The 25,963-nt window shown below is 32.9% G+C and overlaps 1 protein-coding gene across 2 annotated transcripts; it reads right to left on the reverse strand.

Moving 5' to 3' along the window:
• Positions 1-7,836: 7,836 nt before the first annotated feature.
• LOC107896106 (probable protein phosphatase 2C 6) lies at positions 7,837-25,904 on the reverse strand. Of its 2 annotated transcripts, none has more exons than XM_041079739.1 (5): positions 25,323-25,904; positions 9,246-9,530; positions 9,062-9,104; positions 8,111-8,432; positions 7,837-8,006 (listed from the first exon to the last, which is right to left on the reverse strand). In XM_041079739.1, exons 1-4 carry the CDS (start codon positions 25,803-25,805, stop codon positions 8,113-8,115), a joined length of 1,131 nt encoding a protein of 376 aa, XP_040935673.1. In that variant the 5' UTR covers positions 25,806-25,904; the 3' UTR covers positions 7,837-8,006; positions 8,111-8,112. The 2 variants fall into 2 exon arrangements, with proteins under 2 accessions (XP_040935673.1, XP_040935672.1); XM_041079738.1 differs by having other exon boundaries at positions 8,999-9,104; positions 25,323-25,901.
• Positions 25,905-25,963: the final 59 nt, after the last annotated feature.

The raw sequence follows: 25,963 nt of genomic DNA on the forward strand, positions 1-25,963 counted from the left end.
ATAGTCATATATTCACGCGAATTTCATCCTATAAAATGGCCTTAGTAACCCAAGAATTGATATCTTCATCACATTAAGATTAATATTAAGATAAGATTGAGAGTGTTTTGAGAGAGCTTTAAGGAAAATCTGTGTTTTAGTCAAAGAGCTTTGTTTCCGTGGTTTAGGGTTTTTTTTGTTTGGTTTTTAGGTTATATCCATCTTGTACTCATTCAGATTATTTGTTGTTTTAGTTAAGTTTTCTTTACCATGGTTACTGTCATCTTCGAAGGAGTTTTCCACGTAAAATATTTGTATTCGATCTTTTTTACCTTTTTCTATTTCGTTATTTATACGAGTCGATCCCCAACACTGTAATATCTAAAATGACAAGTTTTAAAAAGATATATGTATATATATTAATTAAACAACAACAACAATTTTTTTCCTAACATAACCAATTTTTAAAAAGATATATGTATATAATTATATAAGTTTTCGAATTAAGATAGTGAGAAGTAGACTTGTTCATGGGTCGGACTACCCGGCCCAACCTAAAGGCCCGCCCGAAATGTGAGAGGGTTTGGGAAAAAATATAGGCCCGAAAAATGAGCTTGGACAAAAAAATAAGGCACGTTTAAAAAATGTTCTGGGCCTCAGGTAAGGCAGTTTTGGCCCGGGCCTAACCTGGTCCGAATTCACTCTAGGACAAAAAAAACTGTTCTTTTTTTTAATGTTATTTTCTTGTTGTTTTCTCCTTTTTTTACTACCATTTTACTATTATGTTGCTACTATTATGTTGTTATTGTTTAGATATTGTATGAAAATTGTTTTATTGTTAATTTTGTTATTATTTTAGAGGCATTTGCTTGTTAAGTTGCATCTATCATAGTGTTATTTAAGTATACATATTTTTTAAAATTTATTTTCAATTTGTTGGGAAATATTTATTTTGATGTTTTTAGTATTTTTTATGTATTATATATTTAAAAATAATATAAAAATTAATACGAGCGAGTTCGGCCCAAATTTTAGCATTTTTATCCGAGTCAGGCTTGGACAAAATTTTAAGCTTATTTTTTGAACCAAACTTGACCTAAACTTAGTAAACGAGCCTAAATTTTTAGTTAGACCCAAGCCAACCCGACCATGAACATCTCTAATTAGAAGGAAGAAAGCCTCTCCTTACTAAGCTTTTTGAATAAAGAATGAGAGAGATTATGGAACCAAATGAGGAGTGGATATATGCATTAGTCATTTAAAAGAAAAACAATTGTGTTTACAATGGGCGAGATCTAATGGGTGGAGGCAGCAAACCGACAAGAAAGAGAATAATTTTTCTTAGTTTCTCAAAGGGGATTTTCTTTAAGAAAATGGTTTATAAAGACATAAAAATCCCAAAAAGATTGAAATCATACTCTTTAAAAAGTGGTACTGCTCCATGATTATATGTGGACTTTATTTCGTTTTAATAAATTATTTTACTGTTTAAAATAATAAAAATTATAAATATATATAAATATATAAATAGTAATGTAAAATTATTATTAGATATATTTATTCTTTAAAAACAACATTTTCAACCAAATTAATTTAGTTTTTTAAAAATTAAGGTATAGTTTATTATTAAGCTCGAAAAGTGATGTGAAAAAAAATAATATTTTTTATAATTTGATAGTGTTTATTATTATTGTCAAAATTTTTTTAAAAAGATAAAATATTTATTTTAAATATAATATTATAAAATAAAAAATATGTGTCGAAATGATATTTAATTTTTTAATATATTATAATATATTAAATATAAATTAAAATTATTATAAAAATATTAAAAATAATTTATTAAGTAATTAATATTATGATGTAAGTGAAAATTATGTTTGGCCCAGTGGTCAACGGCTATTTACTCACAGAACCCACTCGAAATTGAGCATATGGAGAAACCTTTACTTGGTGAACTCCTTTTGGAATTAGTGTGTGGTGTGGACCACCGTTAATATTGTGATATATAAAATATAATTTTAAATACTTTGTACATAATTAATATAAATATTTGTAAGACTTAATTTAAATATACAAATCATATTAATGTAAATGAAAAGCATTACTTTTTTTTATACAACCGTGTAAGTTTTTTTTTGAACAATCTCATTATAAATTCTGATTATATCTGCTCTTTTTGACACAATGCCTAGATTTACCCATAGTCCCTCAACCTATAAATAGAAGGATAATGCACTTCAACATACTCATTGTGAATAGGTAAGAATTTCATCCTACGATCCCAAATGTCGATATACTCCTTGTGGTAATCTCCCAATTCTCATCGGTCTTCCTCCGTAAATTAAGCTTGTGCAGTGCTTCCATGTTTCGTGGTGGCGGCGGAATTTTTTGCCTTCACCTGAATTATCACATCACTTGATCCGATTTGTGCATCTTCACCGTCACGTAAACAATCAATGACACTTTTACGTCCTACACATTCTGAATGGCTAAAAATTCGAGCGAGATGCATTCTATAATATCCAGATCGATGTATGACATCCATTCAAACTGTAATGCACAATTATCAATTTTGTTATGTACAAAATTTTAAATTTCAATTCATTGCATAATTATTATAGGTTTAAAAAAAATCAATAACTAATCTCGGCTTTCGAGCGTTGATCTAACAACAACCGGATATCTTTGAGCTACTCTAGTAGTTCCACATAACTCGACCCATAGTTCCATCTATTCAAGCAATATGTTAATTTAAATATATGATAAATAAACAACATTTACTATATTAACTACATATTATTATCAAATGAATTTTACCTTATCACCAATGAGAACATACTTGTCTACTCGGGGATGTAGAGATAGTAGCCGCCACTATGCCCATGACTGCAGCAGGAGTAGGGAACCATTGATTGACATCTTATCCAATTTCGTCACCCAACACAACACTTGGTACAACGTGGCTAACACGACTGATCCCCAACTCATTCTGTATTCTTTGAAGTTGAGTAGGTGTAGTAGTCACCTTATGTCTACCAAATTTCAAGATTTATTCGACATTATATTGCCCCCGATTAACCTTAGGATGAATGCTAGGGCGTATTGTTCTTTGATGACGCCAGTCACGTTCGGAGGAAGTTCTTTGAAATTATTTTCCAACCATTTCATATCTATTTGGCCACTTTAAAACTTGTTTGACACCTTCCCAAAAATGCCTCGCAAAGGTCTTCTTTACCGGGAACGACTGTTAACCTTGTAATGACTAACCCATCTACAGATAAACCGAGTTGTAAAACTACGTCCTCGAGTGTAATTGTACACTCACCGCATAGAAGATGGAATGTGTGCTTCTCGGGTCTCCATTTTTCCACCAGCGCGTTGATAAGTGTAGGATCCAATTTGTAGCTCCCGAGCATACGAGATACATGTAAGAATCTCGTGTCTTGTAGATAACCATGAATTTCAGTGTTTGGGCTCTTTGATAAATTATGTATGAATCTCTCCAAAACACGATCATCTGCCTATTTATATCGAAAAAATAAAATATTTAAAAATTAAAAACTTTAAATTTAATTTAATTGAAAATAAAAAAATTTAAAATTTCTCATTACCATTATCGCATGAGCGGCGAAAATGTACTTCTTGTCGAAACAAATCAAAGAGTTTGTCATTAGTGAAAATTTAATTGAAATGAATATATAGAATAATTAAATAAAACTATAGTATTTTTAAACAAGTGTATAGGAAAATTTCGAACAAAACTTGAGAAAATTGAGAGTTTAGAGAGAATAAAGAGAGTTAGATTGAAGTGAAAAAAATGAAAAATTATTTGATATTTATAGGACAAAAAATTACTATTGACCTTTAAAATCTTTTACTGTTACTAATATTTAAAAAGCCCTTAGAAAAATAGCCGTTAGAGAAAAACATGCCCAACTATCTCTTCAAAAATAATCTATTCCTCTAAATTTTTTCTAAAAAAGTATTTAATTAATTAAAAAACAAAATTAGCTTATACTTCTAATTTAGCCGAGTTTGAGGTGAAACGGATGGGTCCTCCTTATCGCGTCTTTCTCTCTGCAAGCAAAATCAAGGAACAGCAACCATTGTAATTACAAAAAAGAAGAAATAAGTGTTAGAGGAAGAGATTCTGTGTCTTTCATGTGTAGTCACATCTACTCCTTTGTTAGAAAAGCTGTGAGAAAGGTGATGGTGGAGTGAGTATTTTAATTTTATTCTTTTTCATTTATTTATTTTTTCCTATCACTTTCTCCTACGTTGATAAGAATCTCAGCCTCCTGCACCACAGACATTTTTTTTTCTTTTTTACCCTCAAACTAAAAGATATTGCATCAGCAAACCAGCATTTACAGTTTAGTTCTGCTTGTTTTACTTTTTTCAATCCAAAGGATTAATCTTATTTATATTTTATTTTATTTTTTAACTACATGGAAGATTAAGATGCAGTTTTTTAAATTAATAAATTAATCTTTTTTTAAATTAACTCATAAATATCTAAAATAAACTTTTTATGATATTAAATTATGATAAATTATTCAAATATTCAAATATATAATTTTTAAAATTTTTAAATTTTTAAATATTATTTTTTATAAAAGTAATTAATTTCTTCGATTATCACCGATTAGCTCAAATCTCGATTTATATAATAATTTATTTAAATTTATTAATTTCAACATCTCAAAATAAGCATATTGTAATCATATATTAATTCATTTTCATTTTTCAAATGTTTCCTAATTTTTTACATTTTATTTAATATAATCCCTAAAACCGAAATGGCTATATCTTTTAAATTTTAGCTTTGATTTACAATCTAATTTCAAGTTCATCCTTCAAAATCCCTCTATCAATCATAATTTTAGAAATTTTATGTCAATTTTAAAATATTTACACATTAGTCTCTATTTCAAAATTAATAAATTTCACTTTACAAATCTGTTCTTTTTCATTTCTAAGCTTAAAACTTAACATTTTAACATCAAAACTATAAGCATTCATCAATGACAACATTTATAAACTTTAAAAGTTTCAAAAATAACACACGAGTCCACTAGATTAAGTTCCTAAGATTTCAAAACATAGAAATTACAAAATAAAAAAAATTAAATTGCACTAACTAATTGAGACTCTAAATGTGAAATCCTAAGGCCGAAAGTTTTTCTTCTTCACCTTAAATTTTCAGTTGTTAGAGATGAAAAGAGAAATATGTTTTCTCTCCCTTTCCACAAACAGTTATAAACTTTAGTCTTATGTTGCAAATAAACAAAAAAAAATGTTTGGATTAATTATAGAAAGATTCCTAGATTTAGTTAAAAGTAAAAGAAAATGTCATGTTACTAATCCGTTAGTGGATTAACAGAATTTTTAATGGAAATGACCAATTTAAGCAACAATCTTAATTATTAACAAAAAAAAAATCAAAATAGAAATAAACTATTTTAGGGTGACCTGTTGTATATTTATCTTTTAATTAAATATAATAAGTTAACTTACAATTAAGTGATTACATTTTACACTTTTAGATTTAATTTTTAAAATAAAATTTGTTATAAGAAAATTTTGGATATCAAAATAATAGTAAATGAATACATAAGAGATAATTATATATATTTAAAATTTTACATAAATTATATTAATATAAATTATAAGAAAATTCTATTCTTTTAAGAACATAATATGTTAAATCTACAACTAATTATTAAACATTTACGTTTTAAATTATGATTACATAGAGGAATAATTCAAAATGAAGTCTATATAACATATTTAAATTTTTATTATAATAACATTATCAATAAAAAATGTTATACAAAATAATATTAAGTGATTGATTGCATAACAATCAATTTCATAATTATAATTTTAAAAATTACTTACGTTGTTAAAATTAAAAATAACTTTTATTTTTACAACGAAAGAATTTCTAGTTAGGCTGTGGTATGCGATGTGGACATGTTGTAGCATAAGTATTTACGCAATATTACGAATAAAGTAGAAAACATTGGAATGAATAAAAGCAAATTCGTAATGTAATTCAACGCATAGTCTACCTCTCTAATCTTGTGCCTCATTTGATTACTAGTGTAATAACATAAGGAAAACATTTATTTATTAAACAGTTTTGAAAATCGGGGATTGATTCTCACAAGGAGCAAAAATAATAGATATTTATCTATATTCACTAAAAATAATACTTTTAACATCCAAAGATTATTACAATATGCAAAAATAAATAAATAAATATCGTACAATACTTGCGGATATCCGAATCCATATCTAAAATTGCAATCTCGAATTCTCACTCCGTCTCTGAACAATAAAACAAGCATCGCGGACAGCAAATATGTTCATTTATTCTGTTACCAACATGCAGAAAAGAAAGATGAAAATGTTGACAATACAACTGCAGTTATTACAATATGGAATCTCGAAAGATGTGAAATTTTTTGGGTAATAATTCTATTATAATTATCATATGTTGACCCAAATACCAGATGGCTCAGCATGCAAGAAGGTATAGGGAAAAAATCAAGTTGCTTTCTAGATGTGCCTTGTCTGAAACCATCCATTAAAACAGCATCCTGTGAGTTCCATAGTGATGCAAGAAAAAAGAATGTTTGTTCGTCCACCTTGAAATGGATAATGCATGCATGTAACCTGATGATAAGGTTTGCTATACTTGTGGCTCAGACAACATTGCCTAATGTTGCTCACACTTTGCTTCCAAAATGGACCTCCCCTTTTCTCCATTTTTTTTTCTAACTTAATTAACTGTATGAGAACATGTTTTTTTGTTGTATCCATAGGGAAAATTTCTTCTTATAAAATGTTCTCATTCACACACACACAGTCAAAGGAGGTTTAATAACAAGAAATGGCTCTAGCTGAAAAAATAGAGGTGGAAGATTCAATGACAAGAAAGGAACATGGTGTTTGCATGGCATGGCAATGCATGAAAGGAATTAGCTTTGTTGCTTGCTTCAGGAGAAATGCCCAATGCATCCCATTTTTTACTTGTGCTTTTAAAAGGGAATAATAAAAACTTGTGGGCATTGATGCAATCATACAGGAGTTAACTTTAAGGCTGCTTTTTTTTTTTTCCACAGTTATTCTTCAATTCATGCAGCATCAATTCTGCTCATCTTCTCATCTTTAGAATCTATCTTTTCCGATTTTGTTTGGCAAACCCTTCCCACTATAAGCCTGTGCTTTTTCATTTTTGGAGCTCCCGTCCCGTCCGCCAAAATTTTATCCAAATAAACTGAAGGAGACATGATCCTCGTAGCATACCTGAAAAGCAACCAAATGGAGGAATCGAATTAATGATGAATGGAGCCACCCATCCATTTACTGATATGATTGATGGCACCACATCATCCACTGAAAAGGTAAAGAAAAGAACCATACATGGTGGTGCCATGTGACTAATCAGCCACAGTACATGTAAGAGCTTTTTTTTACTTTCTTGTACCTACTGGAATGTTTATACTTTACAACAACAATACATACAACACGAAAATTATTTATCCTTCTGTAGTTGCCTTCCTTCACCAGGGTTTTGAAATGCCACTAATTGAGATCATTGCATTAAATAATAAAGGAAACAAAGAGGTTTATTGGCATGTGTCACTATAAGCATGCATTGCATTCTTTTTTCCTTCGTCTTGGATTAGAAGAATCTTGAAAATTTAGCAATACAAACCCCATACATTACCATCCCATTAAATCACGAAAATGGTTTAGCAGACAGTCATCATCTATGAGTAGATCATTTCGATACAGAAACTTTAAAAGCATGCCATTAAATCTTCCAGTCAGAAGATCCAAGTATAGTCCAAACAAGGAAACCTATATTGTCATTGAAAGTCACTTAACAAAGGCGGGTACATATGTCTCAATTTTTCTAGGTTAAAAACCACCTTGTTCTTTACATTACAACACTGTATATATAAATATCTTCACCATCAGTTAGTTGTCTTTCCTTTTCCTTCAGTACATCCCTGTCAAGACAATAAATAAATTTATAAACTTTGTTAAAGTTTCATTTGGTTTAAACATTATGGTGATATTAAAGCAAAGGTCCTTATCTACAGAAAGCATGTACCTTTAAGGCTTTTCCTGGGGTTTTAGCTTTGGATTCTTGAGGTCAACAACAATGACAGAGATATTATCAAGACTGTATGCATCCAGAGCTTGTTTTATAACATGCTGAGAAACATGCCAAGCAGGTGGGAATGAACTCTTATTAGCCCCCGCAAGCCTCTGTCGCTGTTTTAGTTCTTTGCGAGCTAACTTCACAACGTCGTCATTAGATAAAACATCCCAGAGGCCATCACTTGCCAAAATCAAGCACTCATCTTCTTTTGTCCTCGTCGTGAAAGTAACTTCAGGGACTGAAATAACCCATGGTTTCAAATCATGATCACCTGAAAGTCACATCATCCAAATTAATAAGTGTTCATATAATCAATTTATTATTCATTGTAGAATAAACTAAATAACTTGCAGTTTTTCTTAAACATGTTTTTTTGGTTCAATTAAGTTCTCAAAAAGGGCTTGCTTAGTAAATTACAAAATATAAGAGATGACTCTGGTATTGTCTTCATTTTTACAGAATAAGACTAGTACATTAGATCAAAATCATGAAATTGGCTTGACCTATACTTGGAGGGTAGTGTCTCATGTTAATGCCCAATTTGAAATGTTGAGTACGTACTTGACATAGATATAGGAGCAACATGGGATTTGCTATAGTATTTTTGGCACACTTGCAGGTTGGCTCTATTGTGTCTCTAGTTTTTGTTCTTTGACATGAAAACAGAGCCTGAGTAGCTATAAAAATTTGAATGAATTTCAGTAAACACAGAATGACAAGCTTTTGGTTTTGGCTGAAGAAGAAACAAAACACTTAACATAAATTAAGTTGTATCCGACTATCTTGTTCATGCCATGGAAATGATATTATAATTAGTAGTATAGAAGCAAGAAAAACCTATTGCTCTTGACATGGAAAGAATTCCCTCCACCCTTAAACAGCCCCAGTTGAGAATTCTACCTCCGCTACTAGTGATCCTTTCCGACTCATCTGCTCGGTCAGGCTGCAGAACGGACAAAGACCATATATATATATACAGAAAAGTGATAACAGAGGAGGCACCAGGAAAGAGTGCTTAGGTTTGGAAAATACAACCTTAATAATTGTAAATGGAGAGATGAATGAAACTGAAATTAGAGAGAACCTTTTGGTCAACTGTCAAAGGGGTTGCTTGTGCCCCACGACAAAGTACAGCCCTGGAGTCACCACAATTAGCAGCAATTATCTGGCAGGGTGAGACAATAAGTACCAAAGCAGTCGATCCAACAGATTTGGGTGCTAATGCCTCGTCTTTGAAGGCATTGTCAGCCCTCTCATAAGCCTTGCACAGCGCAACCTCCCACCTCTTATTCCATCCTTCTAAACTGCTTCCTCCTTCCCACTCCTCTGCCACCATTCCGCAAAGCTCCTTTGCACAATAGTTGCTCACCTGCAAAATACCATCCATATGATTTACTTTACATTTATTGGCCATCACTATAAGTTCATAAGCAATTTGCCAGTTAAGACTATGTAAAACTTGTTTTACAACCATGCTACACTACCAAATTGGAGTTTGTCTCGTACTCTTTTTTTGTTTATACAAACTAGCACATTTTCTGTTAATAGCATATAGTAATATGGTTAAAGGGTGAATGTCTATCCAATTTAAAATAGTGACAAACGCACCATGTGGTGGTTGATCTTTAAGGCAAAAGGTTTCAAAGAAACCCACAAAAGCATCGCCTGAAGAAAACCTAGTTGATCACATGGCATTTGTATGCACTGTTGCTAATACTGTAACCATTAGACCTTTTAAGAAAGAAATAAAATGTACTGCAACTACAACAAAATAGGTGGATGGTTTAAACATTTCTACACAAAACTATCATCTCTAAACATTAATATCTTCAAATTCAATATTAGAACTTGTGTGGCCTACAACAAATAACACTCATCGTTCCATAAAATTCATGACCAAGAAGTTACTTTCCATTCAGTCAAGGATGGACAATGCTTCAACAATCTCAAAGAAAGTCGCATATTTTCAATTTCAAATCCTTCAATAATCAGGTAGAAATAGATCATCGTATTTGTTTGTACAAGGGAATATAATCAAGATATTCACAAAAGGCAAACTTTCAGTTCAGCAAAATCAAGCCAAAAAAGTTATTTTCCTATAACCCAATTATGGAAATTGTGGGAAAACAGGGGTAAAAGTACTATGTATTAGTGAAAGAGTTTTCATTTCTCTCTTTCTCTCTCACCTCCAAACACCAAAGCTGCTACTATTATAGTAAACACTATTATCCAATTCAATTCTGCCTCGCAATTTCCTCTAAAACTCAGCGGAAGTACTAATTTCTCAAACTGGAAAAATCTCAAATGACGATGTTACTTGATGGTCATGGTTTAATTGGCCAACTCACTAGTGCTACATTAGCCCCTCCTCCAACAATCTCGAAAAATAATTTGAACACGAAAATCCTTCTTACATCAAATGGTTTCGCCAAGCGTTGTTTGCCTATGCTAAAAGCACAGTTGCTTCCACTATTACTACTGCCGACAATTCGTAGAAAGCATGATCTCTTTTACATACACTTTATGCCAACAAGAGTCACAGAAGAGTTTATAGTCTTTGTGATCGACTCACACGCATCACTGAAGGATCAAAGGGCGTGGTTCAATATTTGTATGAGATCAAAACGATCACTGATGAACTTGCAGTTGTTGGCTCACCTATTTCTTCAAAAGAATTTATAGGTAAGACTTGGTCTTTCACTAATGCTATGGAAGATCCTTGTATTAGGAGTCAAATTACATTTTACTCATTTTTAACAATAAAAATAGATGATTTTTTAAGAAGACTAGTTTACTCTTTGATCTAATGTATAGGAATTAATTTGCTTGTTAGAGAATGGCCCTCCATGTAGCTCACGCAACCAAGAAGAATTCATGCACATAAGTCTTGTGGATGAAATATGAAGATGTAGCTGCTGCAACATTGCCGGATGAAATACATGCAACTGAGGATGTTAATGCTATTGTTTCATCTCAGTTTCATTTTGTTACTTTTAAACAATGTTTTGTAATTTAGCTCATTTTGAACTATGTTTGGATCACAATTGATGTAACTTGATGGTAAAATAGCTGATCACCAGCTTTGCTTAAGTGTGCAAGTCAATTTTATCTAGTTCCAATGAATTAAGTGGAGTTAGGTAATGTTTAGGTGATGTATTTGTTAATTTAGACCAACCATTGTCTGGTATATGTAATGGCTTCATGCTAAAGCTCAATGTAATGAAAATTCATTAAAATTTCATCCAAAATACTCTCTCTTTTCTTGCCTTCAATTTCATTCTATTTTTCAAGCTCAGAATCACCAGAATTTAACTTCAAGTTTTCTTCATTCTTTATTCGGATTTATTACGTTGTTTCTTAAGTTTCAGACTAAGCTTCATACTTCCTCCGGATAAAGTGTCCCAAAACTCCAACAATTCGTATCTAGAGCCAAATTCTTAGTGGACCTGTAGAACTATGTCTTCATCAGGATTCTCACTAGTGCCACCACCAGTGTTCAACGGAGAAGGCTACCACATATGGGTAGTAAAAATGAAGAGCTACCTGCAAGCATTTGATTTGTGGGAGGTTGTCAACTCAGATATTGAACCAGCACCTCTAAGAGCCAACCCAACAGTGGCTCAAATCAGACAACATTTTGATGAAAGAACTAAGAGACATAAGGCCATGTCTTACATCTAAAATAGTGTGTCTGATGTAATTTTCACAAGGATCATGGCTTGTGAGACTCCAAAGCAAGCCTGGGACAAGCCTAAGGAGGAGTTCCAAGGTACTGAGAGGACAAGGCAGCAGCAATTGTTGAATCTGAGAAGGGAGTTCGAGAACTTGAAGATGAAGGAGGAAGAAACTATCAAACAGTATTCAGATAGGATTATGGTTGTGGTAAACAACACTTGGAGAACAGTTTAGTGAGGCAAGGATCGTGGAGAAGGTGCTCTCAACATTGCCTGAAACATATGAGGCAAAAATCTCATCCCTTGAGGATTTGAGAGACTTAGCAAGCATCTCCTTAACTGAGCTCATCAATGCTCTTTATGCTCAGGAGCAAAGGAGAGCTAACAGGATGGAGGAGCACCAAGAAAGTGTTTTCCAAGCTAAGGCCAAGGCTGCTTCGAGCACCACTGCCTACAAAGGCAAAAAGAACTGAAAAGACAGGCCTAAGTCTGATGCTGTAAGAAGAGGGGATCAACCCTGAAGGCACTGTAAAAGAGCAGGTCATCCAGAAGATAGATGATGGTTTAGACTAGATGCTCTATGTCAACATTGCAAGAAAAAGGGGCATGTTGAAAGGGTTTGCAAAAACAAAGGCAGATTTAGGTAGAATTAAGCACAACAGAAAAATGCTGAAGCTCAAGTGGCTAAAGATAGTAGTGACCATAAGGAGCAGGTCTTTGATGTGTCATGCTCAGCTGGCCAGAGGAAGGGCTCAAAAGGATGGCTTTTGGACAGTGATTGCGCTAACCACATGTCATCAGATGCAACCATTTTCAAAACCTTGGACAGAAGCTACAAAACCAAGGTGAAAGTTCGTAATAGGCAGTCTATCAAGGCTAAAGGAAAAGGGGATATGTTGATATGCACTCCCACAGGCAACAAAATCATCTCAAATGTATTGCTAGTACCTAAGATTGATAGGAACCTTCTCAACATTGCTTAATTGCTGGAGAAAGGCTATTCAGTTGTGTTTAAGGGCAAAGAGTGCCAAATTGCTGATCCAAATAGATTAAGCCTCATGTCAGTCACTATGACTGATAAATACTTTGAAGTCAACTGGCCAAGTGACTCACACTTAGCTTTCACTGCCTCTACTGAAGATTTCAAGCTTTGGCACCAAAGGCTTGGTCATGTCAACTACAAATCCATGGACCAGCTAACCAAAGAAGATATGGTTGAGAACTTTATCAACTCAATTGAAAAGGAGCAGGTTTGTAAGGTTTACCAGATTGGAAAACAAACCAGACAGCCATTTCCTGCAAAATCAACCTGGAGAGCTTCAGATAAGCTACAGCTAGTACATACTGATGTGTGTGGCCCCATAAAGACTCAGTCATTGAATGGCAGTAGGTATTTCATTCTTTTCATTGATGGTTTTTCAAGATACTGTTGGATTTACTTCTTGAAGAACAAGTAGATGTAGCTTCTGTATTTTTGAAGTTTAAAGTTGTTGTAGAGACTGAAACAGGTTGTAAGCTAAAGACCTTGAGGTTAGACAATGGGACTGAGTATACTTCATCCGGGTTTAATACCTTTTGCGATGAAGCATGCATTAAACACCAACTCACTAACACTTATACACCTCTACAAAATGGTGTAAGTGAAAGGAAAAATAGAAGCTTGATGAATATGGCCAGATGTTTGCTATTTTAGAAGAATTTGCCCAAGACCATGTGGGCTGAAGCAGTTAATACTACTGTTTATATTCAGAACAGGCTACCAACCAAGGCATTGGACCATAGGACTCCATTTGAAGCCTGGTTCGGGTTTAAGCCATCATTGGCTCATTTGAAGGTCTTTGGTTGTCTATGTTACAGTCATATACCAGCAGTAAAAAGGGACAAGCTATCCAAGAAGGCTATGCCTGGAATTCTAGTAGGCTACAGTATGGTCAAGAAAGGGTACCGAATTTTAGATCCTGTAACAAACAAAATTCAAGTGAGCAAGGATGTTGTGTTTGATGAGAAGGCTCAGTGGAATTGGGAAAGAAATGAAGCTGAAGATGTTTTTGAAGAATTCATAGCAGGCCAGATTGAACCTGATCAAGTTGATCTAGAAATGAACATAGATGATGTGCCAGTTAGAGAGACCAGACCTTTAGCTGAAATTTATGAAAGAGCACAAGTTGTTATAGTGGAGCCAACCAGTTTTGAAGAAGCTGAAGCTGATGAAGGGTGGAAGCAAGCCATGATTGATGAAATTAATAAGATTCAGAAGAATCAGACATGTGAGCTAATTGAAAGACCTACCAACAGAAAGACCATTGTTGTGAAATGGGTCTATTGAGCAAAACAGAATGCTGATGGCAGTTTAAACAAGCTGAACTTGTTCTCAAGGGGTTCAGTCAACAATATGGTCTGGACTACATGGAAAATTTTGCACCAGTAGCCAGGCTTAACTCAATCAGATTGATAATTGCTTTGGCTGCACAAAAGAAATAGATCATACATCAACTGGATGTGAAGTCAGCCTTCCTCAATGGATTCCTTGAAGAAGAAATTTATGTAGAACAGCCTGAAGGATTTAAAGTGCCTGGTGAAGAGCACAAAGTGTACAACCTGAATAAAGCCTTGTATGGCCTGGAATAAGCTCCTAAAGCCTGGTATGTTAGGATTGATAGCTACCTGGTTAGCTTAGGATTCCAAAGAAGCATCAGTGAACCAACATTGTATGTCAAAAAGGAACAGGCAGAAACACAGCTTATTGTGTCCTTTATGTGGATGATCTCTTGGTGACAGGAGGAGATCAAATTATATTGGCTGATTTTAAGGCCAAAATGAAAGACATGTTTGAGATGTCTGATTTGGGGAAAATGACATATTTTCTTGGAATGGAGGTGCTGCAAACACAAAGTGGAATCTTCTTGGGACAGAAGACATTTGCTGCAAAAATCTTAAGCAAATTCTCTATGGAGAATTGCAAGCCAACAAGCACACCTATGGTTGTTGGAATGAAGCTGTCAAGCCAAGAAGACCATGTACAGGTCAGTGAATCTGCCTATAGGAGTCTAGTTGGTTGTTTATTGTACTTAACAGCTACTAGACCAAATATCATGTTTACTGTAAGTATGCTATCGAGATTCATGCATTGCTACAACACACTACATTTTCAAGCAGCTAAAAGAGTGCTCAGGTACATCAAAGGTACTTTAAGCCATGGGATACAGTTTAGAAAAACTGAAAATTTGAAGCTGATAGGCTATACTGACAGTAACTGGGCTGGTTCAAAAGGTGATATGAAAAGCACTTCTGCTTATGCATTCACAATAGGCTCAGTAATGTTCTGCCGGAGTTCAAAGAAGCAATCTATAATGGCTCAATCAATAGCAGAAGCTGAGTATGTTATAGCTGCAAGTACTGTTAATCAAGCCATGTGGCTGAGGAAAATCCTAGTTGATTTGAACCTACATCAAATGGAAGCAACAAAGATCTATTGTGATAACATGTCTGCTGTTGCAATTGCAAAGAATCCTGTTTTCCATGGTAGAACAAAACATTTCAGCATCAAGCTACATGTGGTAAGGGAAATGGAACAAGCTTGAGAGGTAGAGCTGATTCATTGCAATTCAGAAGAACAGGTTGCTGATATTTTCACAAAGGCTCTTAGTGTGTCAAGGTTCATCAAATTGAGGAAGCAGTTAGGAGTCAGCAGCATGGAGACCAAGGAGGAGTGTTAGAGAATGGCCCTCCATGCAGCTCATGTAACCAAGAAAAATTCATGCACATAAGTCTTGTGGATGAAATATGAAGAAGTAGTTGCTGCAGCATTGCTAGATGAAATACATGCAACTGAGGATGTTAATGCTATTGTTTCATCTCAGTTTCATTTTGTTACTTTTAAACAATGTTTTGTAATTTAGTTCATTTTGAACTATATTTGGATCACAATTGATGTAACTTGATGGTAAAATAGCTGATCACCAGCTTTGCTTAAGTGTGCAAGTCAATATTATCTAGTTTCAATGAATTAAGTGGAGTTAGGTAATATTTAGGTGATGTATTTGTTAATTTAGACTAGCAATTGTCTGGTATATGTAATGGCTTCATGCCAAAGTTCAATGTAATGAAAATTCATTAGAATTTCATCCAAAATACTCTCTCTTTTCTTGCCTTCAATTTCATTCTGTTTTTCAAGCTCAGAATCACCAGACTTTAACTTCAAGTTTTCTTCATTCTTTATCCGGATTTATTACGTTGTTGCTTAAGTTTCAAACTAAGCTTCATACTTCTTCCGGATAAAATGTCTCAAAACTCCAACATTGCTCATTTTATTTTTTAAGTGTAGATGGGAAATACAATCCAAATCATAGTACAAGGACACCCATGAAACTTTTACCCAAAAATAGGATGTTATAACCTAATTAAGAAAAAAATTCAATCGCACAACATGATCTTAGGAATCCATAACACCTAATTTTGAGAATTAACCCTTAGATGATTCTTAAGGATTTTGATAGATTATCATGTTTAATTCCTTTCCTTTGAAAACCACTCTACTGTGTATAAACCAACCATTAATACTTACAAATGGGGTAGCAAAGAGAAAATAAAATAACTTATTAAAAAAAACCTAAGTCTTTATTGCTTGAAAATTTTGTGCCTTAATCCTTCTGCAGGAAGCAGTTCTTACAATCACTCATTTGTTCAAACAAGTCTTAAGTTTTTGAAGTCCTATTGACACACTTTCTACCATTAATCTCGATCTAAATATTTTAGAAAACCTTGTTCCTAAGATACTTGTGTGTATCTTATGTTCATATTGATCCTCAAAACAGGAGTAAATTATATCCAAAGGTTATGAAATGTGTCTTTGTAGCCATGGGTTACAAACAAAGTCAAGTGGATCAACCATTACTCATAAAACACTCTTCTTCAAGGAGAGTTACAATACTTAAATGTATGTTGATTACCATTGTAATTGGAAGTGAAATCAAGGAACAATATGTTCTAATTCAAAGGTTGGATAAGGAGTTTGAGATTAAAGTATTAAGGAGACTGAAATATTTCTTTGGAATTGAGGCTGCTCACATTGATAAGGGAATTTTCATTTCTAAAAAAAAAAATATCTTAGATCTACTTCAAGATATTAACAAAGACAACATACAAAACAACAAGCACCATTATTGATCCTAATATTAAAGAAACTAAAAAAAGATGTTATAGTGGTCCAAGAGATATACCAATGTCTAATAGGAAGACTTGTTTATGTGTCTCATACCTAACCAGATATAACATATGTAGTTACTTTAGTTATTCAATTTATGCATAGTCCAAATAAGGTTCATTTATAGGAAACCTATAGAGTCTTATAATATCTCAAGGGAACACTGGGGAAAGGCAATTTGTTCAAGAGGAATGGGGATTTGATACTTAAGCTTACACTAATACAGATTGTGATGGATTGGTGGTTGATAAGATCAACTTCAAGGTTTTGTATCTTTCTCAATAGATATCTCATAACATCAAGAAGTAAGAAAAAAATTTGGTGGTTGGCTCAAGTGAAAAGGCCAAATTCCAAGTAATTTCATGGTATCTTTGAGCTAGTTTGGCTAAAAACCATCCTTAATTATTTGAGGATTAAGGGGATTGTCTTAAAAGACTGTACAGTGATAACAAACCTGTAATCAATATAGATCAACAAATAAAACACATTGAGATTGGTAAGCTTTTCATCAAGGAGAAGTTGGAAAGTGGTTTGATTTGTACCTTTATATGTCTACCTAAGGATAGGTTAATGATATTCTTACAAAGTGATTGAGTAGCTCCATTAAGGGAAAGTTTGCATCTAAGTTAGGAATGAAAAAAAATATCTAATCAAAATCTTAAGGGGGAGTAAGGGAAAACATGATGCTAGAAGCTATTTTAAGAAAATAGTTTCAACTATACAACATTATCTTAAGAATCAATCACACCTAATTTTAGCAATTAATCATTAGTTGATTCTTATGAAATTGATAGGTTATATTTAATTTCTTTCCTTTTTTCAATCACTTTAACGTTTATAAATAGGTTGTTTGTAAAAGGAATCAAATATAATTTTTCTCTCTCCATTAGTGTTTTGCTACAAAAATCATTAATGTAACTTGGATGGATAATAGAAAAATATCATATAATGCCAACACTATTGCAAAATAAGGGTAAAATATGGGCTAAAAAAGACTTTTTTCTTTTTATTTCTTACATTCAAGTTAGAGTAGTAGTGTTTGACAACAAAAGGGTCCATACTTTATTTTATTTTTAAGCTTTGTCTAGTTAAATTGTCAAACAAACTATGATTATGAGCTTAACTCATTTGGTGAACAGTTTTGATTTGGGCCTATCTTTAAAGAAGTTGGGCTGAGTTTTGGAATAAGAAGTCTGAATTTCTTTCATGTTTGACAATGTTTTAACTCATTAAAGGTCCAATATAATACAACTAAGCTCAAGCTAGATTCCTTTATTTGTATACCTATAAAATCTGTTAATTGTCTCATGTTCTATACAACGAGCATCTTGTTGATCCCAAGGTTCATAAGTTACTACATGCAATTGATGCTTACCAAATACTACATATTAATTTTGAAAATGGTAAATATATGTTTACCAAGGATATGTTTTAACTAGAATATATTTCCTACTATATTTTCATTACTTCACAATCTTTCATCACCAATCAAGGAACAAACTTAGCTATTTTAATACAATTAAAACTTAAAAATTATAATAGCAAGATCATTTAAGATAGTATAATATGAATTTGAAGGAATTTCTAATAAAACCATTCCTTGAATCACAAAAGGGAAATGCACACTAAGTAAATTTCATATCATACCTAAAAATCATCGTTAATGGAGTAACTAGAACAACTGGTATTTTTAGTTTTATAATTCACAATTGATGTCCTAGTAATAATTTCTATAATATATTACCACATGGTCTAATCCAAGTCCAAGTTGGACTATAAGAAATGACTAGACTGTATTAGTCAAAATGACATTGATTAGAAAATTAGAATATAATCTTGGTGCCTTTTAAACCTGATAAAATTGTATTATAGCTTAACCTTAAAGGAATGTTCTTAGTTGACAAATTGTCAAAACTTTTATCTCATGTGGGAAATGATCAGCGGGAGAGTCATTAGGCTACTCTATGAAAAATGAATCTCCCATCAAAGGTCTAATGTTTCTTTTGGATACTCCTATTCAACCGATTCCTATAAAAAACTTTCTAAAAATGTATGGTGTCAAATTAGTAGAGGACTAAGGTAGCTTCCCTTGATGTAGTACTGAACTGGAAACAAAATACAATGTATTATTTAGTTGTCCATTGATATGTGATTTATGGTATTGTATCTGGGTGTGGTGGGGGATTGAAGGCTGTCTACCACGTTCTATCCATGATTATTTTGTTCAATGCAATGGTTGGATGTTTAAAGGTGAAATTAAGCAGTGGTGGCAAATTGGTTGTGCGACAAGATTATGGTCGACGTGGTTGGCGCGCAATAATTTTACTTTTAATACAAAGTGTGATTCGGTCAAAGAGATTTTCTTCCTTACTTAGAGATCTTTATTGGGTTAGAGAGCTATTGGGTTTTGAAATTCAAGAGGATAATTGGTGGAATATGCGTTTAAAATGCATCTTAATCCTTGCCAAGTAGGCTGGTGAGTCGTCCTTGGAGATTTTTAAGAAGATCAATTTTGTTGTTTCCTTAATGGGTTGTGTTCTTTGAATATGTGTGGTTGGATTTGAGCAAGTGGGTTGCTTCACTAGCGATCTTAAGGATTAACAGTGTGGATATGTTGCAGTGCTGCTATTTGAACAGAGTGGACCTTGGCTGCTTTTAAGTTACTATCACCTTAAATGTATTATACTTTGTATGATTTTGAGATGCTTTTGTTTAGCAATATGTTCGAACATTTTAGGCTTTGTTGACTCTTAACTTTAAATTTGGGTTGAGCAAAAAAACGTAGGCAATTTATCTATTGGTACACTATACGAAACAACCTATTTAATGTATCGATAGAGAACCAATAAAAACTAGATTGACGCGATTTTTTTTCCTTTTCTTTTTCTTTTGTTATTGATGTGATTTTAATCCTTGATGGCATATTAAATTTAAATAAAAAATATACCATTAAGTAAAATACATCCTTTTTTATGAATTATGTACTATATTTAATGTTTATCTAACATTAAAATCATTATTTAAATATTTGAATCTTTTTGAAGTTAATCAATTAATCCAATTGGTTGGATAAAAAACTTAAGGCCTTACTAGTTTGACCTTCGGTTCATTTTTTTTAGCTTTCCCACATTGCTAGTTGATACATCTTGAGGCATCTTTTCTTGCCTTTCATTCTTTTTAGGAGACATTCACTTTTAAATAAACTACGAAAGAAATAATAAAGAGATTTATGAGAACTACCAATATAGGATTGTGTTACTAAGGTCGATTAAGTTATCCCTCGCTATTAACTTTTGCTCAGTGGAATTGAGCATCCTTCACATCTCTTCCGTATTGAAACTAAGAGACTCCAACACCACTTCCTTGAGTTTCTCTTCTTTCGAGTCCAACTCCACAATGCCTCTCTCGACATCCTCGAGTGTCTCCTTTACCTCCCCCAATGAATCCTTGAGATTGACCACTCGTTCCTCCAAAGCCAACAACATATCCCTCGATCGACTTGCTTTACTGGTCATCTCACGAGTCTCTATTGGCTGAATTTGATCGGGGACTTATTTCGACATCTCAAACGGTACCTTTATAACCTTAGCTCGAATACCAATTGTCACAAGGCTAAATCTTTAGTCTCACAATTCAGACTTAAAAACATTAGAGATTTTGTTACCTTATAAGAAAGAATCAGTGGTAAACATTGAATAATTGTATCAAAGATTTCTTTCTTTTTTTTGTATTTTTGGCAAGATATAAAGTGCCTAACAACTCAAGGCTACCTTGTTCATCTTGACAAGCCATTGAATTCACTCAAAAGAGGAAACTAAAATCATTTTGTTAAAATTTTTATTTACCCATATATGCCAAAAAATTAACATGCCTTTTCCTTCATGGAAGACACATCAAATCTCCATACTTCAGCCTTTCTTATGAGGTAAATACAATCTTCTAAAATGCTCTAGTGGATGGTCTTTTCCTAACCAACTAAAACATTTATCCTAGTCCATCACAATAGTCCATCACAATGGATCATCTACATATCTTATGGATTACAATCTTCTTTGGTGGACGGTCATCTACTAACAAACAAAAACCTTTTATCTGAATCCACCACAATAGATCATCTGCCTCTCTCATGGACAAGAAAAAACATAATAATATATTTTCAATAAAGGAGAACAATAAAATGCAATCAGCAAACCAAATAATAATATATTTTCAAAACATAATTAATTAATGCCAATTTTAGTTCACCTTATTTTGGCAAGCATTTAAACTAAGAAAATATGATCAAATTCAACAAATTCAAGAGTTAAAGAATATATATGAATATGTGTGAAATAATGACCTTATCGGTGCAACTTTAATTATCTTTTCTCTTGCTTTCTCTTAATTTTTTTCTCTTGAAGAACAAACATAGAGATTTTAAATGATTTGATTTGATTTGAAACTATTGAAGCAAATATTTGAAGTAGTTGCAATGTGCCAACTGAAGTGCCCACTTCCATCACAATTACGATAGAATGCAATTTTTCATATTTGAAGGATTGACAATTTATTGAAACAAAATCTTTGGGCTATGTTGATGTCATGAGAGTTTTCAAGCCCATTAATGAAGATCAATTCACTTGAAAAAAATATATCTTGAGGATCAGATAGATTGTACCAAATCCATTGAATCAATGATGTTTGATCAAGAAAAAACTTGAAAACTTACCTTCTAATAGTCCACTTTACTTTGGTCATTATTATATTATATTTAGCTATTTCAACTATTGTTTATAAGGAATTAGGATTGATTTTTAGTAGGTTAGCAAGCCTTACAAATCTCTATATATTTTGAGAGATTTATATAGGTTAAGGAACTGCGTACTGAGAGCACTTATTGATTCATTAAGCAACTTTATTTGAGACTTTAAAACCTTTTGTTTTTGGTTTTACAAACTAAGTTCTTAAGTGTAGAATTTAGGGATGATAGGTCTAGTCTCTAAAGTACAAAAGTGATGATTCTTCACTAAAGTATGTTTGAACTAAGATCACTGGTTGTAGAGTTCAAAGATAGTAGATTTATCTCACTGAGCTAGGGTCCACAATCATAGGGAAATAGAACTACGTAAACAATTTATTGCCTTCTATTTTTTTGCTGGTTGTCTCAGTATTATTATAAATGCCCACCTCCATTGTCATTTCTACTCAAACTTTGTTTCCTGTGTTTAATAACTAGTTCAAGTCAGCAATTGGTATAAGAGCTTCCCACTTAACATAACTAGTGGAGATTTTTGGTGTTGTTATTCGCAAGTAATGGAATGATCTTCAACCACCCATCCCTATGTTGGATTGTGGCAATTATACCTACTAAAAGGTTAGAATGAAAGTATATATAAAGACTTATCTTCTAACAACCTACTTTACTTTAGTCATTATTATATTGTATTTAGCTATTTTAGTTGTTGTTTTGAATGGATTGTGATTTATCTTTACTATGTTAGCAAGTCTTGAAAATCTTTATATATTTGAGAGACTTGTATAGGTTAAGGAACCGTGTATTAAGAGCACTTATCAATTCATTAACGAACGTTATTTGAAAGAGTGCATTTGAGACTATAAAACCTTATGTTATTGGTTTTACAAACTAAGTTCTTAGAGGGAGAACTTAGTGGTGAAAAGTTTAGTCTTTGAAGTATGAAAGTGAAGATTCTTTACTAGGGTGTGTTAGTGTCACGGGCCGTAGTTCAAAGCTAGTGACCATCATGCCAAATGCATCCAATAGAGGTCTATTGTGTAGATAGAGATCATTTGGCCCGTAAAAACTAGCCCGATTCGGTAAACTTTTGGAGAAGTCTATCAGATTGAAGCCTGGTTGGCCTGATAATGAAGAAATGACAACTTAGGCTATTTTGGTAGCTAATCTTAGAAGATTGATAAAATCATATCTTGTAAAAATTAGACTAGATTTGACATGGCATATTTTGTAAATCCCATGATTTAAGGGATAGGATGAATCCCGTCCGTTGATGTATTGTAATCTTGACCGTTAGTTTTGGGGGAGTTCAACCATAAATAGGGAGTCTCCCCTTCATTTGTACTCATTCGATTTATTGTTTCATTATTCTTAGTGAATAAGATAATATTGAGAGCATTTACTCAAACACCTTATGTACATTCTTTTGTAATCTTGAGAATATTGAGAGAATATTGTAATCTTGATCGTTAGTGAATCTCGTTCTTTTGTTGCTTCTTTTGGCATAAATCGTTTTCGTTATACAAATTGGTGCTTTGGAGGACTTCTAAAGGAATCCTCACTTGAGTAAAGGCTGACTTAGGAACGCGAGACAAAAGATCTAGCCCCGTGACATTAGAAGTAGGATCATTGGTTGTATTATGTTCAAAGATGGTGAATTTATCTCACTAAGCTAAGCTCTATAGACATAAGGAAACTGAAGTGCTTAAACAATTCCTTGTCCTAAATTTTTTGTTAATTGACACAATGTTATTAGAGATGGTTACTTTCCATGTCACTTTTGCTCATACTCTGTTTCTTGTGTTTAACAATTCAAATCAATAGAAATTGATTGAATGAAAAATGTGCGGCATCAACAGGGTAAAAAAGTTAACCTGTTTTATTTATTTGATATCATTTTTGTGGTTTTAAACAAAGAGTTACCGTTATTTATTTAATTTAATAAAAAATAGTTTATTTAAATTTATAACAATAATAATAAAGAATTTTTTTTAAAATAATGAAATGTATAAGAATTTAGCTTCAATCAAAGCCTTTAATTAAAATTTTAGAATTACAGTTTTAATAATTTTTAACCTTTTGTTTCTTTTTTTTTTCAAATTTTTTATTCTTTTCACTTGAGTCCTAGCAACAGTAAGCTTTTTTACATTCAATTTTTATTTTCTTTCACTTAAGTCCAAAATGTTTATAGCATTATACTACATTTAGGAACGTAAATTAAAGAATTTAGATTTTGTATTTAGATATATAGCATAATATAATTGGGTTTCAATAGATCAGATATTTGTGAAGTATAAAAAGTGTGAATTTGTCAAAATATTATATTTGTATTTATTTTATCACTTAATTGACATTATTTTTAAAGTCCTAATCTCCATATATAAATCTAAAAGTTAATTTTTTTTAAATGTAAATTTAGAGTCTGGAAATAAAATAAAATTCTTTATTACTAATTTTTTTTGTTTCTTTGAAAAGGAGATGCTGTAAGCTTTCTTTTATTTGAACGTGATAGTATCACTGTTAATTAACAAAATAAAAATATAATTTAAATTATTAATTCTTTTTTGTTTCTGTGAAAATAAGATATTGTAAACTTTCTTTTATTTGAAGATGATAGTATTACTGTTAATTAATAAAATAAAATTATAATTTAAATCATTAATTCGTTTTTGTTTCTCTGGAAATGAGATGTTGTAAGCTTTCTTTTATTTGAAGGTGATAGTATTACTGTTAATTAACAAAATAAAATTATTAATTCTTTTTTATTTCTCTGAAAATGAGATGTTGTAAACGTTAAAAATGAGTTTGGATGAAACTACTATGAAGCAGATTTGATGCATATCGGAATTGAAAAAGCGGTTTCGAATTGGGTTTAGGGCCAGTGACAAGTGGGCCGGGCGTGGCTGTGGGGATTGCATGCAATGATGCAAGCAACTGTTTCAACTTCCAAACACAGACAAATCAGATGGCGTAAACAAAGAGGGGAATCCCACACTGGTCGCCATTTCAACTCTTGACGGTGATTCTCAGTGGGTCCCAACACCCTGCCCCCCAAAGTCGCGTTTCCCATTTCAAAAGACAAAAGGCGTTACCTTCTTTTGTCTCCTCTGGAAACACACGTGTCTAACAGGGTGCTATTCTGTCACCGGGTTTAGCTGACAGATTGGTGCCCCAAATTGCCACGTGTTACCATAATTGACTCAGGTGTGAAACCACTTTGACTCTCTACGTACTATCACTTTTATAGCTTGAAAATGGCAGAAGATGAAAGTAAAGGAAAAAGAGAGAGAAAATTTTTATTGCATGTATACTTTTGAGGATTTTTTAATAAAAAAAAGGGGAAATGGTAAATTATTGTTCTACGTATGATATTATATATGATCACCAAAGATGCATTATGATCCATTTATGTGCTTAGATGATTAGGTAACAAACCGGAACTTTCAGCTTTAAGCATCAAATGAAAACAATCACCACTGATTTTATAAACAAACAAAAAAAAAACCGATATTCAAATGTGAGCTTTGACGATGAGGTTGATGAATTAATTACCTGGTCACCTCCATGTCCGTCAAATATGCCGAAATAATGCACCAGCGATTTCTCCATGGCGTATTCACACTCGGGCGCTCTACATCCACCAACATCCTTGCAACAAAGCTTCATAAACCCTGGCTGAACCACCGCCCTATCCTCCATTGTTGACCGCCTTCCTTGATCCAAGCTGAATCCCCACGATACTCCTTTGTTACTTTTCCCAATGCAGTGCTTCGCTGGCGCTGTCCTTTGGCCTTCCACACCAGCAATGTCGTTCCCCTTTGTGTCAGAAGAAGAACTACCCGACCCAGTAATAACCACGACGGCACTACTTCCCGCCTCAACACCCTTTAAGTGAGAGGAGAGGACGAGGGTGGTGGCTGAGCTGGAGTTGGAATCCATTGGTTTAGGACTGGATGAGTTGTCGGCAGTGATGGTGGTATCTTTTTGGAGGAGGGTTTGGGTTTGTTCATTCATGACGGTGGATTCTGTTGCCATTGAAAGAGCTTAAAGACAAAAGCTAACAGAGAGAGAATAGAGAGTAAAAGTTAAGAGAGAGAGAGAGGATGAGGGAGGAAGAAGGGAGGGGGTTAGACTTAAAATGAAGTAAAAAAGGATTTGCAGCAACGCGTGGAAAGAGCTACGAAGATACGTAA

Source organism: Gossypium hirsutum, chromosome A10, assembly GCF_007990345.1.
Source record: "Gossypium hirsutum isolate 1008001.06 chromosome A10, Gossypium_hirsutum_v2.1, whole genome shotgun sequence".
In the NCBI taxonomy this organism is placed as follows: domain Eukaryota; kingdom Viridiplantae; phylum Streptophyta; class Magnoliopsida; order Malvales; family Malvaceae; genus Gossypium; species Gossypium hirsutum.